The sequence below is a fragment of the Triturus cristatus genome, chromosome 1_2 (genome assembly GCF_964204655.1).
Source record: "Triturus cristatus chromosome 1_2, aTriCri1.1, whole genome shotgun sequence".
Lineage (NCBI taxonomy): Eukaryota > Metazoa > Chordata > Amphibia > Caudata > Salamandridae > Triturus > Triturus cristatus.
In genome coordinates, this window is record NC_140580.1 from 1,152,995,331 (window position 1) to 1,153,011,491 (window position 16,161).

At 47.7% G+C, this 16,161-nt stretch overlaps 1 protein-coding gene across 6 annotated transcripts in view; it reads right to left on the minus strand.

The window, feature by feature from the left end:
• Positions 1-16,161, minus strand: part of PRRC2B (proline rich coiled-coil 2B) — a 714,633-nt gene that overhangs the window by 164,081 nt on the left and 534,391 nt on the right. For all 6 annotated transcript variants that reach the window (XM_085613949.1, XM_085613945.1, XM_085613947.1 and 3 more), the window contains one exon: positions 8,893-9,020. In XM_085613949.1, coding sequence (XP_085470075.1) covers positions 8,893-9,020 — 128 coding nt within the window. The remainder of the gene's footprint in view (positions 1-8,892; positions 9,021-16,161) is intronic.

The window sequence follows — 16,161 nt, forward strand, 5'->3', positions numbered from 1 at the left end:
CTACTAGTGGAATGAGTGGGAGTGGTGGAAAAGCGTACGCAAATCTGCCTGACCAGTTCATCCATATCGCATTGCCCTTGGACAACGGGTGTGTAAACCTGGCGGCGAAGGTTGGGCATTTTGCGTTTGTGTGTGGTGAACAGATCTAAGTCTGGATGGCCCCACATGTGGAAAAATGGTTGAAGAACTTGAGGATGAAGTTTCCATTCGTGTATCTGCTATGTCTGATGACTTAGCAGATCCGCAAGTCGATTGTGAACTCCTGGAAGATCTATGTTTTGCGGAATGGTCCATCTCCATATGTTTTTGCACTAGATGAGACAGCTGCAAAGAATGTGTTCCTCCTTGTTTCTGTATGTAAAACCTTGCTGTCATATTGTCCGTGCGGACCAGGACAGTTGTGTTGAGGAGATGTGTTTGGAATGATTTTAGTGCTAGAAATATTGCTAGTAATTCTAGGTGATTGATGTGGAGCACTTTCTGGTGAGTGGTCCACCTGCCCTGAATTGTGTGATTTAGGAGGTGGGCTCCCCAGCCGGTGAACGATGGGTCGGTTGTTAGCACTATTTGTGGAACTGGCTCTGGGAACGGCCGCCCTCTGGAAAGGTTGTGTGTGTTTCACCACTGCAGAGCGATGTGTGTGGCTGTCCACCAACACCAGATCTGTAAGTTGACCTTGAGCGTGGTTCCACTGATGTGCTAAGCATTCCTGTAAAGGGAATAACTAAAGTCTTGCGTGAGGTACAATGAAAATGCAAGAGGCCATCATTCCTATGAGCTGCATAAACACTCGAGCTGGGAGGGAGTGTTAGGGTTGAGATTTCGTGAGGAGGGTTTGCATACTGGCTTTCCTGGTTGGATTGGGGTATGCTAGAGCTTTGGAAGAGTCCATAGTGGCCCCTAGATACTGATGTATGTAGGAGGGGTAAAGGTGTGACTTGGTGTGGTTTATTGTGAACCCAAAGTCGTATAGCAGCTGAATCGTTTGATAAGTGTGGTGAACACAATGGTTGTCTGACTTGGCTTTTATCAGCCAGTCGTCCAGGTATGGAAACACATGAATCTGCAGTCTTTGCAAGTGCGCGGCTACTATCGAAAGACACTTTGTGAAGATCCTGGGTGCTGTGGTCACTCCGAATAGGAGGACTTTGAACAGATAAGGTTGACCGTCCACTATAAACCTTAGATATTTCCTGTGAGCAGGGTGTATGGGAATATGGAAGTAGGTGTCCTTGAGATCTAATGTGGCAAGAAAGTTGCCTTGTTGGAAGCAGTGGAAGGACTTGATGAAGAGTGATCATGTGAAAATGATCTGACTGTATGTAGAAATTGAGAGGTCTGAGAGAACCGTCCTTCTTGGGGATTAGAAAAAATAGGGAGTAAACCCCTGTGCCTTGATGCTGTAAGGGAACTGGCTCTATTGCCTGTTTTTGAAGCAGTGAGAGAACTTCCTGTTTGAGGAGCGCTAGATGTTCTGTGGACATTAGGCGCTGTTTGGGCAGTATGTTGGGGGGAGTTGCAGTAAGTTCCAGGCAGTAACCATACTGGATAATTTGTCTTACCCACCTGTCTGTAGTGATGGAATTCCAGACAGGTAGGAACTGAGTCGTCTTCTGACCGGAGTGGAATGGTCTGGAGGGAAGTCACTGTTTGTTAGAGGGGGGAGGTGCAAGAGTTGTTACCTCAGCCTCTCCCTTTGTTATTTCCCCTGTACCCACCTCTGAAATATCCCTTGCTGGAAGATGATTGTGTGGGTTTTTTTTATAGAGGAGGAAGCAGTGTCTGTGCTGTTTTTGGAGGTACCCCTATAAAAGGAGCGACGAAAGGAGCCTCGTATTGAAGGAGACTGTAAAGCTCCCATAGATTTTGCAGTCTCAGTATCTTTTTTCATTTTCTCTAAAGCGGTGTCTACAGCTGGGCCAAAAAGTTGTTCTTGATTGAACGGTTGAATCAGGATAGTAGTTTGCACTGTTTGAAACCAGAAATGCGCAACCATGCATGTCTGCGTAATAACACTAGCGTTGATATATCTAGATGAGGTGTCCGCTGCATCGAGGGCACATTTAATGGATGCATTTGTAATTAACTTGCCCTCCTGAATCAAATCATTGGCTTTGGCTTTATATTGGTCAAGCAAATGCTGCATTAGGTCTTCAAGCTGGTCGTAGTGAGCCCTATCATACTTGGCAAGCAATGCTTGTGCATTTGCTGTTCTCCAGTGATTAGCTGCCTGAGAGGCAACTTGTTTGCCGGAGGCGTCTAGTAATTTAGACTCCTCATCTATAGGTGGACTCTCGCCGGAGGTTTGAGAGTTGGCACGCTTCCGTGCATTGGTTACCATCAGTGAATCTAAAGGGAGTTGACCTTTAATGTAGGTGGGATCATTGGGGCGGGTTTATATTGATCAATCCGAGGATTGAGAATCCTGGTCCTTACAGGGTCTTTGAAGACATCCGGTGCATGTTTAATGACACCTTTGAGCATGGGTAGTGTTTGTACTGTCTTTTGTGACTGTGAAAAGGTATCTACAAGGAAGTCTTCTCTAGTGGGGTCTGAATGCATTTGGACACTGTGATATTGGGCAGCCCTATCAATGAGCTGACTAAACCCAATGTTGTCATCTGGGGTAAATGGCCTTGTGGGGTATGCATCTGGATAAGGAAGGTCTGGAAGATCTACAGGGGTATCGTAGTCGTCCCATGTGTCCTGTGGTATGTGTCATCATCAGTGTGAGAAAGTGGCTCTGTATATACTGTTGCTTAATAGGTACAGGGTGTACAGAGTCCACAGACCCCAAGGGTTTAACAGAGGTTAAAGTTAGATATAACCTTACTCTCCAAAGTGGTAGCCTGGTCGAGCAGTAAGGCAGTATCAGAGGACGTGTAAAGCATTTGTTGTACACACTCAGTCAGCAAATAGTTCCACACACTCAATACCTGAACTCTAGGCCAATGGTTTGTATATAAAAAATATATGCTGGTTTTATTTTAGAACCAACACTTGGAATTAAAATATACTTTCGACAGATGTTTCATAAAAATACTTTTGTATATGCAATAGACTTTTTAGTAAACCGTTACAAATGGTTGCAGTAGGCAACTCTATTTCTACACACAATACATTGAGCTCAATGATAAATTCAGATTATATGCAACAGATTACTTTGTAGATTACTTTTGTAATTCCAGGCTTGGATCCTAGATCCAGTCCTGGGTCAGTTCTCAGAATCAGCTGTTAAAAGTCGACTTTGGTACTGTAATGATTTTTAACTAATATTTAGCTATTTCAAAAGTGAGCACTTAGAAAATATTTCAGAGCAAACAATCAATGATTCCCTATGGAAGGAAATGTAGGTTACAGGTACAGTAGGTTATTGTTACTTTTGTAATCCAGTACTGGGTGTCTAGACTCAGTACTGGGACATTTATCCAAAACAGGTAAGTAATTACGTTTTCAGATGTTACACGATTTTTGAGGAATATTTAGAAATTGCAGAAATCAACACTTAGAAGAAATTTCACAGAAAAGCAGTCAATGGTTTCCTATGGAAGAAAAATGAGTTAAAGGTAAGTATAGTTGTGAGTATTTTTCAGTGCACCAAGATCCAGCACTGGGAGCTCACCTAAGAGCAGGTGAGTAAATTCGTTTTTGTCACTCGGCTGATTTTTGGTGATTATTTGAAGTTTTGAGAAGTCCACACTTAAAAGAATTTTCAAGCAAAAGCCAGTCAATGTTACCCTATGAGGAAAATGAAGTTAGCGGTTTAAGGGTAAGTACTCGACTGGCGGAGTTGAAGTTCTGGGCATAGACTCAGGGGTCCCCCAGTGTCAGGTAGGTACAGTTAGTTCACCCTCAGCGGTTTCAGGACGGCCGGGTGCAGAGAGAGTTAGGCCTAATGTTATCCTATGAGGGATAGGGGGGCCTTGGTTGGTGGCTGCTGTCTGGCAAGCCACGTGGCTGTGGGAGCTGGGCTCCTGGTCACTTACTCAGGGCAAGTGGGGAAGTAGGTTAGAGTAGAGTTTTCACTGCCAGGGCCACTCGGGCGGCTGGCTGCAGGGTGCTTTTGAGCCGTCGGGCGCTCAATTGATTTCTATGGGAAATCTCCGGTTTGGAAAAAGACTGCAGGCTCGGGGATGAGGACTCTTCGGGTGCCACCACCACTTCGAGGGGTAAGTTGGGTAGTTGAAGGATAGGTAGGTACCCCGGGATTGGGCACAGAGGGCTGTGGGGCGCCGGGTGCAGGGGTGCCTTTTGATGTCGGAAATCTTACCCTCTTGTTGATCGCAGTTGGGGTGGCACTCTGTTCTGAGGCTGCAAGCTTCTTCTGGATAGTCGAGGGGGGTCCTTGGGTGCCAGACTCGAGGTCACAGTCGACGTGGGGTCGTCCTCGTGGGTTTAGTTCACTCCGGCAACGGCCAGGCTTGGCGGGTGCAGAGTGGGCTGGGATCGCGGTTCCGGGCTGCTGCCAGGGGTGAAAGGTAGGTTCTGAGTAGAGTCTCTACTCATGGGAGTCCCAGGGAATCAGAGTTCAAAGGTAGCCAGGTCCTCCGGGGTTTCTGAGGTTGCTGGCCACAAGAAATGCCGCGCTGGAGCAGGAGCAGGTTCGAGGGTCGACAGGCTGGCAGGGCTGGGGCCAAAGCAGTTGGTGTCTTCCTCTTCTTAGCAGCTGCAGGGCAGGTCTTTGTTCTTCTTGCTCTTCTTGTAGTTTCGAATCTGGGATCTGGGGAAGGAAGGTTCAGGGTGCCCCTAAATACTAGATTTAAGGGCGTTACAGGTAGGTGAAGGTCAGGGACCAATAGGTCCTTGTCCTGGGGTGGGTACACCCCCTATCCTGCCCCTCTCCTGTGGGAGGGGGGCAGTAGCCTAAAAGCCTAATCCTGATAGGGTAGGGCCCCCCATCTTCAAGATGGCGAGAGCCCGGAGATGTGCTTCACCTCGCCTCCCCCACCTGAGGGGTGGGGTGGGCAGGCTGGCACGTCCCCTGTCCTTGTATGGGGTTTCCGGCCAAGCTTCCCGCCAGAGTGGGGGGTTGCAGTGGCCTGGGGAAACTCCTAGAGGCGGCAGGCCTTTGAAGCTTCCCTTTGCTCATCCTGGGGGAGGAGATTTATCACCTCACCCTGAATGTGCATTGTTGCAGGCCCGGGAGAGCAGGGGCTCTCCCACCCAGGGGTCCAGCAACGTGTCTGCCGTGTGGCAGCCTGGGCAGCCTCAGAGCAGACGTGGATTGTAGGTTAGTTGTAAGGGGGCCTCTCTAAGATGCCCTCTGGGGTGCTTGGTACATTAAATCTCACACTGGCATCAGTGTGGGTTTAATGTGCTGAGAAGTTTGATACCAAACTTCCCAGTCTTTAGTGTTGCCATTATGGTGCTGTGGAGCTCGTGTTTGACGAGCTCTCAGCGCCATGTACTCTTAAATGGCAGCACTGCACTTACAGTGCCCGGGAATGGACCTGGGTACTGTAGGGGCACAGGGCTCCTGCTCCTGTGCCCACACCATGGGCATAAGGCACCCAGCCAGAGGGGTGACTGACATATACCTTGGCAGTGTGGGTGTTGGGCTTGGCACACAGATGTGTGCCATGTCGACTCTTCATTTTGTCCTGCACCCAGACACTCAGCCTGCAAAGGTAGTGTGTGTGTGTGTGTAAGGGTACAGGGCCCCTAAGGGTGGCACAATGAGTGCTGCAGCCCTTAGGGGCCTTCCCTGGTCACAAGGCCCTGGGTACCTAGGGTACCATTTACTAGGGGCTGACATGTGGCCAGGGTTTGCCAATTTGGGGTTTGTGTGTTTTAAGGAAGGAACATAGGCCCTGGGCACCTGATTGGCAGGAGTCCAGGGTACACTCATTCAAAGTACATTCAGCAATTTAGCAAAAAGTGGGGGCATACCATGCAAGAAAGATGGCACTTTCTCACAATCAGGATTAATGAAAGGGTCATTATGTGAATCCCCACCCCCTAAGTCGTCGTCATCCTGTGGTGGTTGTGAGTATGGAGGAAGTATGGGAGACTTTATAGGAGAAGAAGGCTTAGTAGGAAGAACAGGAGAAGAGGGTCTTAGTGGTGAAGTTGCAAAGTCTTTTCTTCACAGGCACCTCAGGAGTGTGTGGGGCGTCTAATTTCCTCTTCTTGGCTGGGAGACTGACATTATAGCCTGATTTAGGGTCCACATGCAATGTCTTGTTTCAGATCGAAAGGATCTGGTCGAAACAGTTCATCATTGGTGTCTGCTTTTAGTGCAGACTTTTTCGGTTCCGAATGAAACTTCGATTTGTGCTCTGGAGCCTTACAGGGGTTTTTGGGTCCTTCGGCGTTGAGTCGTAAACCTTTTTCATTTTCAAATCCAAAGGTTTGAGATTTGTTCGAATCTGAGGCATTTTGGTGCCAAAGTGCTCGGTGCCGAGGCCTATGTGAAGACAGCGAGAGTAGGATGCGTTCCCAATTTCGGCACCTACGTTTTTTTTGGTCACCGAATTGCAGGTTGCTCGGTCTCGAGCCGTTGGAAGGCTTCTCCTTTGTCTTCAGAGCCGGGCCCCGGAAGTTTCTTTCGGTCGCGACTAAGGCCTTCAGGCGAAGTCTTGATCGGAGCCTTTTGTTTTTCGGGTGGGGTTGGAGCAGGGGCAGTTGTACTTACTCGTTGACCTGGAGTGATGTGGTCATCGGAGTCATTTGCTTCGGAGACGATGTCGAGATCTTCCGAATCCTCTGCCTCTGGAACTCAGGGCCTTCATCGAAGAGGTCTTCTGGCACCAGTGCAGCCTGTTGCGTCATGAAATGTCGTTGAGCCCGGCGAGCACGTATAGTCTTCCTGGAACGGAAGGAGATGCAGGCTTGGCAATCTTTTTCTTCGTGTTCTGGCGAGAGACAAACGTTGCAGACCTTGTGTTGGTTGCTGTGTGGGAATTTAGCTCCACACTGGGGGCATTTTTTAAATGGAGTTCTTTCCATTAGCCGTCAGCCCGAATGGCTTTGATAGGCCCAGCGGCCCGCGTCGACAACCGGAATAGAGTAATTGAGTTATCGCGTCGAAAGGCACGCGAACAAAAACAATACAGCCGAGTTTGATGGTTTGCGCATCAAAAAGGTTTGGAGATACGGTACTGAAGCGGAGCGCTGAAGTTACATCCGAACCCGATGGCGGAAAAAAAACAATCTGAGGATGGAGTCGCTTCCCATGCGCACTATCGTCCAAGGGAGGAGTCACCTATCTCGTGACTACAAAAGACTTCTTCCACGACAACAACAAGGTGCAAGCATCCGAGCCCAACACTAGATGGCGATCTATGCAAAAGTATGAATTCTGCAGGTCATATGCCTCGAACTAACTTTTGCGAAGAAACCAAGAAAATGACTCCAGAGCTCTCAAATCTAATTTAGCACCGAGTGAAGTCATGAACTGGTGAAGACATGCTTTCAAGACATGAGCTGCGAAAGCCATAACCTGTCACGCTGAGAATTACATTAACCCTGAATAAAGCACAAATGTGATTGTTTGATGTTTGCGTTGAAGCAGGTGCTCAACCTGCTGAGCTAACTTATTAGCTGATGTAAGGGAGGGCAGTAAAGGGCTGGCAGCTCCCAAACGCATGCCCCACTCAGACAGAGGCCAGGTTGTATGTTTCTGCAAGTGTGGCTGTTTTCTTACACTTCCGCATCACGTCACGCTTAAGTGCGGCTAAAGGTTAATCAGAACATCAGAGTGAGCCTCATGTACTACACAACCAACAACTACCACACAGGCAACTATATAAGCGCCAACTCTACCAGCCAAGCAAAATAAACACGCAGCCTCTATCACCGCCTGAAAAGTGCTCAGGACCTCAGCATGTGTATGAAGCACTATACAAATTCTATCTGGCATTTACCCCTTAAGCACAATGTGAACTAAATCAATCACCTTCAGGCGTCCCAGTGAATATGGGGCGCGCTTGTGAATAGTGCCTGATGGAAACCACTAGTGGGTGAAACCTGCCAGTCAGAGGGCCTCACTCCTTGCACTGTAGGGAAAGTAGACTTGCAAGTCAGTGTACGCACAATCTATGAACTCATTCGCAAAGGCCTCCATCAAGTGATACAGACGGTCTTTTAATTTACATTCTGGTTTTATCAGAAAAGCATACATAATAAGTAAAGAGTAGTAAAAATTAAAAGAAAGCGAAAGCACGGCGCGTTGTGTGGAAATAGTAACCTGGCCCACGAAGAATGTAGCTGCCACCCTGCGTGAGCAAAACGCAGTGGGAGTGAACATTAGAAAAGAGGTGGGACATGCACCCGCCTTTAGCCATTTGTGTGCTTTCATTATTGAAAGACACACGCAAAAGCCAATCCAATGTATGGGAGGAGTCAGACCCACACGGAGAAGCCACAAGACGCCATGTAAACTGGTAGATCCTCAGTGGACATGCAGAATTGTCAGGTTCACTGCGGTACATACAGTAACTTTTAAATGGCTTGCCTGGAGATTAGCATGAGGCAGGGGAAGCACTCTCTCCAGAGCCATGCAGAAGACTTCCTGTCCCAACAGTGAGTAAGCTACTTAAGTGACAATGTTTTGAGTCTCTTTGGCTATGTTTAACATTATAGTGCTATGGTTATATCTCTGTGGGAACAGGGGTGAGTAAGCACCTGAATCAATGAAATATCTAACAGTGAAGACAAAAGAAACTGGTCAACAGCAGTGGTAATGGGAATATTTAATGTTAGCATGTCACAGCTACTACTAAACATGATGCTTTCTTGCAAGACATTAAACTACTCATGGAACAAACAGTGAGATGTAATAGAGGATTTTCACATAAGACTGCACTGTATTAAGATTAATTCATGAATACTTGGCTCACAACTCTGCTTTGTCGCCATAAGTGCCAGAGTTTAGAATGCACTAGCAATTACCTGAATTGCTGCATGGAGCCATACATCTCCTGGGATTGAGAGACTGGGAGACCACCTCTGAGACCCATCTGACCAGGGGCCTGCAGAGAGGTGTGTAGGGAAATCGGAATCTGCTGTGCCGCTGCTGCCTGCAGAAGGAAAAGGAGGATACATTATTTACAAGCTCAACTACAACATTAACCTAAACACTACCAGCCTTGGTGACTGAGAAGCAGACATGGAGACTAAGCATTTATGTTGAGTTAGGCAGGGTGGTGTTTTAGGCAAGATGAAATAGACTTTCTGCATCCAAAGATTATATATATATAATTATATATATATATATATATATAATTATATATATATATATATATAATTATATATATATATATATATATATATATATATATATATATATATATATATATATATATATATATATATATATATATATATATATATATATATATATATATATATATATATATATATATATATATATATATATATATATATATATATATATCCAAATAGAATGTTGCGGTTTTCCTATGGAAACAGGGTCCTAACTATAACTACCTACTGGCGATCGCCAGTAGGTAATACACACACACATATATACACACACATCTATATTTTTACATCCACATCTGGACACTTTCATGAGCACGGGACACACACGCTTCAAAAAGATGATTATACCAAGTTATTGGTCATGAGATTTATTACACCTTGCTGCCGAATAACCCAACCTGTTTTGGTGTAAACACGCCTTGATCATGGTGAGTTTACGCCAAAGCAAGTTGGGCTGTTCGGCAGCAAGGTGTAATAAATCTCATGACTAATAACCTCTTGGGATAATCGTATTTTTTAAGTGTGAGTCCATGCACATGAAAGAACGAGTTACTTACCTTCGGTAAAGATACATCTGTAAGAGATATATTAGTCATGGATTCCGCACCTTAGAATTACCCCAGGTGTCAAGACTGGATCCATAGAATTTTTCCCCCAGCAGTACCCCAGCGCGTCGGTAGGTGGCATCGGTCGACTCCGCGTTAGTCATTGGCATTGTGATCGCCATAATGACATTGCGGTATCTACTTAGACGCCGCCCCTGTGTGCTGGCGTCAGTTCTTCATACGACATTCCACGCCAGTAGCGCAGAGCCATGCAAGACAATGACCACTGGTGCACAAAAACTAGGGCCCTGAAAAGGAGTTCCTTACCCTAGAAGTCAGTTCGCAGAACAGGGAGGATAGGTGGGGCGGTGAGGAATCCATAACTAATATGTGTATGTTACAGATATATCGTTAACAAAGGTAAGTAACTTGTTCATCTGAAAGACTATTAGTTATGGATTTCTCACCTTAGAATAGACACCCCAGCAATACCAATCCCGGAGGTGGGTCTTCGAACTAAGTTCACACCAGAAAGCCCTGGAGAACTGAATGGCCAAAGAAGCAGTCTCTGCAGACTTAGCTGTCCAGGCAGTAGTGTTTAGTAAAAGTGTGCAATGAAGCCCACAAGGCTGCCTGCCAGATGTTATGGAGAGACTCCACGTCCCAAAGTAGTAGTGGCAGCAGTAGCCCTGGTGGAATGGGCACACAGCCCCACAGGAGGTTCCTTCGTTGTCAAGAAATAACAGATTTTGATGCAAAGAAAGACCCATAGGGAGATGGTCCGCTTTTAAACGGCCTGACCTTTCTTGAGGCACACATAACCAACAAAGTGCTGGTCATCCACCCGGAATTGCTTTGCATGATCCAGATAAATTGAAAGCACAGGTTTTGGATCCAGTTGGTGGAGCCTCTCCTCTTTAGAAGGATGCGGGTGGGAAGAAGGTGAGCAAAGTGACGGACTGTCCTATGTGGAAAGAGGTAACCACTTTGGGAAGGAAAGATGGCTTAGTGCGAAGGACAACCTTGTCCGGATGAACAGCCAGGAAAGGAGGTTTTGAAGAAATAGCCTGAAGCTCACTCAACCTGCCGGCAGCGGTGATGGCGACCAAAAAGGCATTTAAGTGTCAAAAGTCTGAGAGGACAGTTATGTAGTGGCTCGAAAGGAGCACACAAGGTAGGTGAGAACCAGGTTCAACTCCCACTGGGGCATAATGAAAGGAATGGGAGGAAACAAGTGAGTAATACGATTTATAATAGGGGACTGGAAAAGAGAAGGCTGATCAGGATGCCGAAGAAAGGCCGAAATTGCCAAAAGATAGCCGTGCTGGGCCAAAGAAAGAATGAAGAGGAGAACGTCAAAGGGGGGAAGAAAGGCGATGCACAGCCTTTGCTGCGCACCATGCCTCAAATTGAATATGCTACTTACCAGTATGCATCTGTTCTTGGCACGTAGGGCTGCTGACATTCATATCTGTGCATAGATCGCCGCCTAGTGTTCGGTCCGGATGATTGCACATTGTTGTCCTGGAAGAGTCTTCGAAGTATCACGAGATAGGCGACTCCTCCCCTGGACCACAGTGCGCATGGGCATCCTCTCCATCCCCAGATTGTTTTTCGCCATTGTGGCAGTGATGGAGTAGATACAGTAAGTGATGACCATGCTATACAGTAATTCTGAGTGCTGCAGCCGCTACAGGCGCCGGGGAGGAGGGTGGGCGATATGAATGTCAGCAGCCCTACATGCCAAGAACAGATGCATACTGGTAAGTAGCATATTCAGTTCAAGGCATGTGGGCTGCTGAATTCATATCTGTGCATAGAATACATAGCAGTACCTCCATTAGCGGCGGCTACCCGTGCCAGCTGCAGCAGTCTGAAAAAGAGTTTTGAGAACAGCCTGTCCTACAGCTGCCTGCTGTTTTGAGTGTACATCTACACAGTAGTGTTTGGTAAATGTATGTATAGTGGACCATGTGGCTGCTCTACATATTTCCTGTAAAGGAATGTTTCCTAGGAAAGCCATGGACGCCCCTAACTTTCGTGTTGAGTGGGCTCGTGGGGGAATCGTTAATGTGCGTTTAGCTTTTTGATAGCAAATTTGAATACATTTAACGATCCATCTGGCTATACCTGCTTTGGAAATGGCGTTGCTGTTGTGTTGTGGAGAAAAGGCAACGAGAAGTTGTTTTGTTTTCCTAAAGTCCTTAGTTCTGTCTATATAGTACATGAGGGCCCTCTTTACATCTAGTGTATGGAGCATTCTCTCTGCGACATTCTGTGGATTTTGAAAGAAAACAGGCAGTTCAATAGTTTGATTCATGTGGAACTGCGATATCACTTTGGGCATGAATTTGGGGTTGGTACGTAGTACAACCCTGTTAGCGTGAACTTGTATGAATGGCTCTTGAATGGTTAGTGCCTGGAGTTCGCTAACTCTTCTTAACGAAGTGATTGCCACTAGGAAGGCTACTTTCCAGGTGAGGAATTGAATCTCACATGAATGGAGAGGTTCAAAGGGTGGACCCATTAACGTGGTGAGGACCAAACTGAGGTTCCACACCGGTGCCGGTGGGTGTCTTGGGGGGATTACTCGTTTGAGTCCCTCTAAGAAGGCTTTGATGGCAGGCGCTCTGAATAAAGAGAGGTGCTGCCTGTTTTGGAGATAGGCTGCTATCGCGGTTAAATGGATACGTTTTGAGTTGTATGCCAGATTGCATCGGTATAGGTGTAGGAGGTAACAGATGATGTTTTGAATGGATGCGTCCAGCGGGTTAATGTCATTGTTGTTGCAGTAAATGACAAACCTTTTCCATTTAGCCGCATAGCAAGCTCTGGTAGTGGGTCTCCTGGCCTGTTTGATGATCTCCATACAGTCAGGTGGCAGGTTTAGGTAGCCAAACTCTAGGACTTCAGGAGCCAGATTGCCAGGTTCCGCTGTTGCGGATCTGGGTGCTGAATTTCGCCATGGATCTGCGTTAAAAGTGCGGGTTTGATCCGCAGCCTTTGATGCGGCACCACGGAAAGTTCTAGAAAGGTGGTGTACCATGGTTGGCGCGCCCATGTGGGAGCAACTAGGATGAGTGTCAGTGAGTGTTGTCGCAGTTTGCGTGCCACCAGCGGTATTAATGGCGCTGGGGGAAAAGCGTACGCAAATCTGCCGGACCAGTTCATCCATATCGCATTGCCATGTGACTGTGGATGTGGGAACCTGGCGGCAAAGCTTTGGCATTTTGCGTTTGTTTGTGGCGAATAGGTCTATCTCTGGATGACCCCACTGTTGGAAGTACGGTTGGAGAACGGACGGATGTAGCTCCCACTCGTGCATCTGGTGGCTGTGTCTGCTGAGCAGATCCGCTATCTGGTTGTCCTTGCCGGGGAGGTGTTCCGCCATGAGGAATATGTTCCTCTGAATGGCCCACTTCCACATGCTCTGAGCCAGATGAGACAACTGTGGAGAGTGTGTTCCTCCCTGCTTCTGTATGTAGTACATGGCAGTCATGTTGTCCGTCCGGATCAACACGACTTTGTTGCACAAGTGTACTTTGAATGCCTTCATGGCTAGGAAGATTGCCATCAGTCCAGAAGGTTGATGTGCATCTTCTTTTTTTGCGTTGTCCATAGTCCCTGCACTGTGTAAGTGAGTACATGAGCTCCCCAACCCTGGAGAGAGGCGTTCGCTGTCAGTATTATTTGTGGAACAGGCTCTTGGAACGGTCGGCCCTTGCAAAGGTTTTGTGGGTTCCACCAATGCAGAGAGTTGTATGCCCGACCGCTCACCGACACTAGGTCTTTTAATTGCCCGTGAGCCTGATTCCATTGACGTGCCAAGCACTCCTGAAGCGGGCGCATATGTAGTCTTGCGTGCGGGACTATGAAAATGCAGGAGGCCATCATGCCTATCAACTGCATGAACACTCGCGCAGGAAGGGAGTGTGGGGGTTTGAACTTGGAAATCAGCAGTTGCATGCTGTTGATCCTCACTAAATTTGGCTGAGCTGTGGCTGCCAGAGTATTTATGGTCGCGCCCAGGTACTGTAGTACGTGTGCGGGTTGGAGATGTGATTTTGGGTAATTTAGTGAGAATCCCAGACTGTGAAGAAGGTGAATGGTGAGGGACATGTGGCTGGCACATTGCTGGGCTGACTTCGCCTGAACAAGCCAGTCGTCCAGGTAAGGGAAGACGTGAATGTGTTGTCTCCGTAGATGTGCAGCCACTGTTGCTAGGCACTTGGTAAAGACCCTGGGTGCTGTTGTTACTCCGAAGGGGAGAACTTTGAATTGATAGTGATGTCCCTGAATAGTGAACCTGAGATATTTCCTGTGTGGTGGGTGTATGGGTATGTGGAAATACGCATCTTTTAGGTCCAGTATGGCTAGGAAGTCTCCCTGATTGAGTAGCGGGAGAACCTGCTGTAGGGTGAGCATATGGAAATGCTCTGAGAGAATGTATTGGTTGAGGGGTCTCAGGTCTAGTATAGGTCTGAGCGACCCGTCCTTTTTTGGGATTAAGAAGTACAGAGAGTACACCCCTGTCCGCTGCTGGTTGACTGGCAACACCTCTATTGCACCTTTTTGCAGCATACTTCGCACTTCCTGCTGCAATAACGCCAAGTGCTCTACGGACATAGGACGGTGCTTTGGCGGTATGTTGGGTGGAGTGGACGTTAATTCGAGACAGTAACCGTGCTGGATAATGTCCCTGACCCACCTGTCTGTGGTGATGGTTTTCCACGCTGACAGGAACCGTTTGAGTCTCCCCCCCGACAGGTGTTATGTGGTCGGGGGGAAGGGAGAGGGCGTCACTGTTTGTTTTTGGGGGAGGACCTGGTGTTGCCGTAACCACGTCCTCTGCCCTTGGTGCTGGAGCCACGATATCCACCTCTGTTGGTTTTATCATAGGTACTTTGTGTGCCCCCTTTAGTGTACTGCTGCTGTGACCCCTGGCTGCTCCTCTATTCCCGGGGCCACTAAAGGAGCCACTACGAAACTGCTGCGTCTGCAGAGCCCCCATTGATTTTGCAGTTTCAGTGTCTTTCTTAATTTTCTCGAGGGTAGTGTCAACTTCAGGGCCAAATAAATAGTCTGGGTTGACCGGTTGATTTAAGATATTTTTCTGAATCTCCGGCTTGAAGCCTGAGATTCTCAACCATGCATGCCTTCAACATGACGCTTGTGTTGATTGCCCTCGCCGCTGTGTCGGCAGCATCCAGTGCGCACTTGATGGATGCATTGGTAAGGAGTTGTCCCTCTCTGAGGAGGAGCTCCGCAGCCTCTTTATATTCATCTGGCAAATGTTGGAGTAGTGATTCTAGTGTGTCGTAGTGGGACCTATCATAACAGGCCAGGAGTGCCTGTGTGTTGGCAATGCGCCAGATGTTTGCTGCTTGCGCTGCAATCCGTTTGCCTGATGTCTCCAGCACTTTGGACTCCTTGTCTTGGGGAGGAGCATCACCTGTTTGTGAGTGGGCTCTTTTGCGAGCATTAGCAACCACCATGGAGTCTAGAGGTAACTGACCCCTAATGTACATAGGGTCTCCGGGTGCAGGCTTGTATTTTTTTTCAATCCTGGGGTTTAGCACCCGTGCCCTGGTTGTTTCTTTAAAAATGTCCTTTGCAGGTTTGAGAACTCCTTTTAACATGGGCAGAGTTTTGACAGTTCTTTCGGAAGAGGCGAAAGTGTCCACTAAGAAGTCTTCTTCGACAGTGTCAGAATGGAGTTCTACTCCATGATTGGCAGCAGCCCGTTCTATGAGGGCATTAAAGGCAGCAGTGTCCTCTGTGGGAGATGTCTTTACGCTATAAAGCTGCGTGTCATGAGTATCTGGTGCGGTACCCTGGTCTGTGGGGTCATCCCATGCCTGATCTGGGTCTTGCAGGTGCTCATCAGGATCGACATCCCCAGGGTAGGTGGTATCATCCCCTACATAGTCCTCTACTGCGTCTGCATCTGAAGGCGTAGGAGAAAAGGACGGTGGATCCTGATGGAAGGGTTGAAAGTGTTCATGAAGCACTGGCTCTGACCCTGCCGGCAATTTGTGTTTGAGAGGAATTTTGTAGGAGTCCAATCCCCTCTCTGGCGTGATTTTCCGCTTGCGGAGCATCAACCTACCAGTGTTGGCGTCAATAAATTGTGGCTGTGAAGGCTCGAAATCTGTTGGTCCAGTGGATGGGGATTGTGTCTGGCGGACACGTGTCCGAATCTCGAACAGTTTCGGCGCCGTGGGCGGCGGCAACCCAAACGTGATGTTGGTCGGCGCCGAGGGTGCTTTCAAAGCCTTGTGCGTGTCGGGACCCGACGTAGAGCGGAGGGCTGCCCGTTCTCTGATGCGCTGCAACGATGCCGAGACCTGTTGCACGGTGAACACAGATGGCTCTTTGCAGCCGGTCGGCA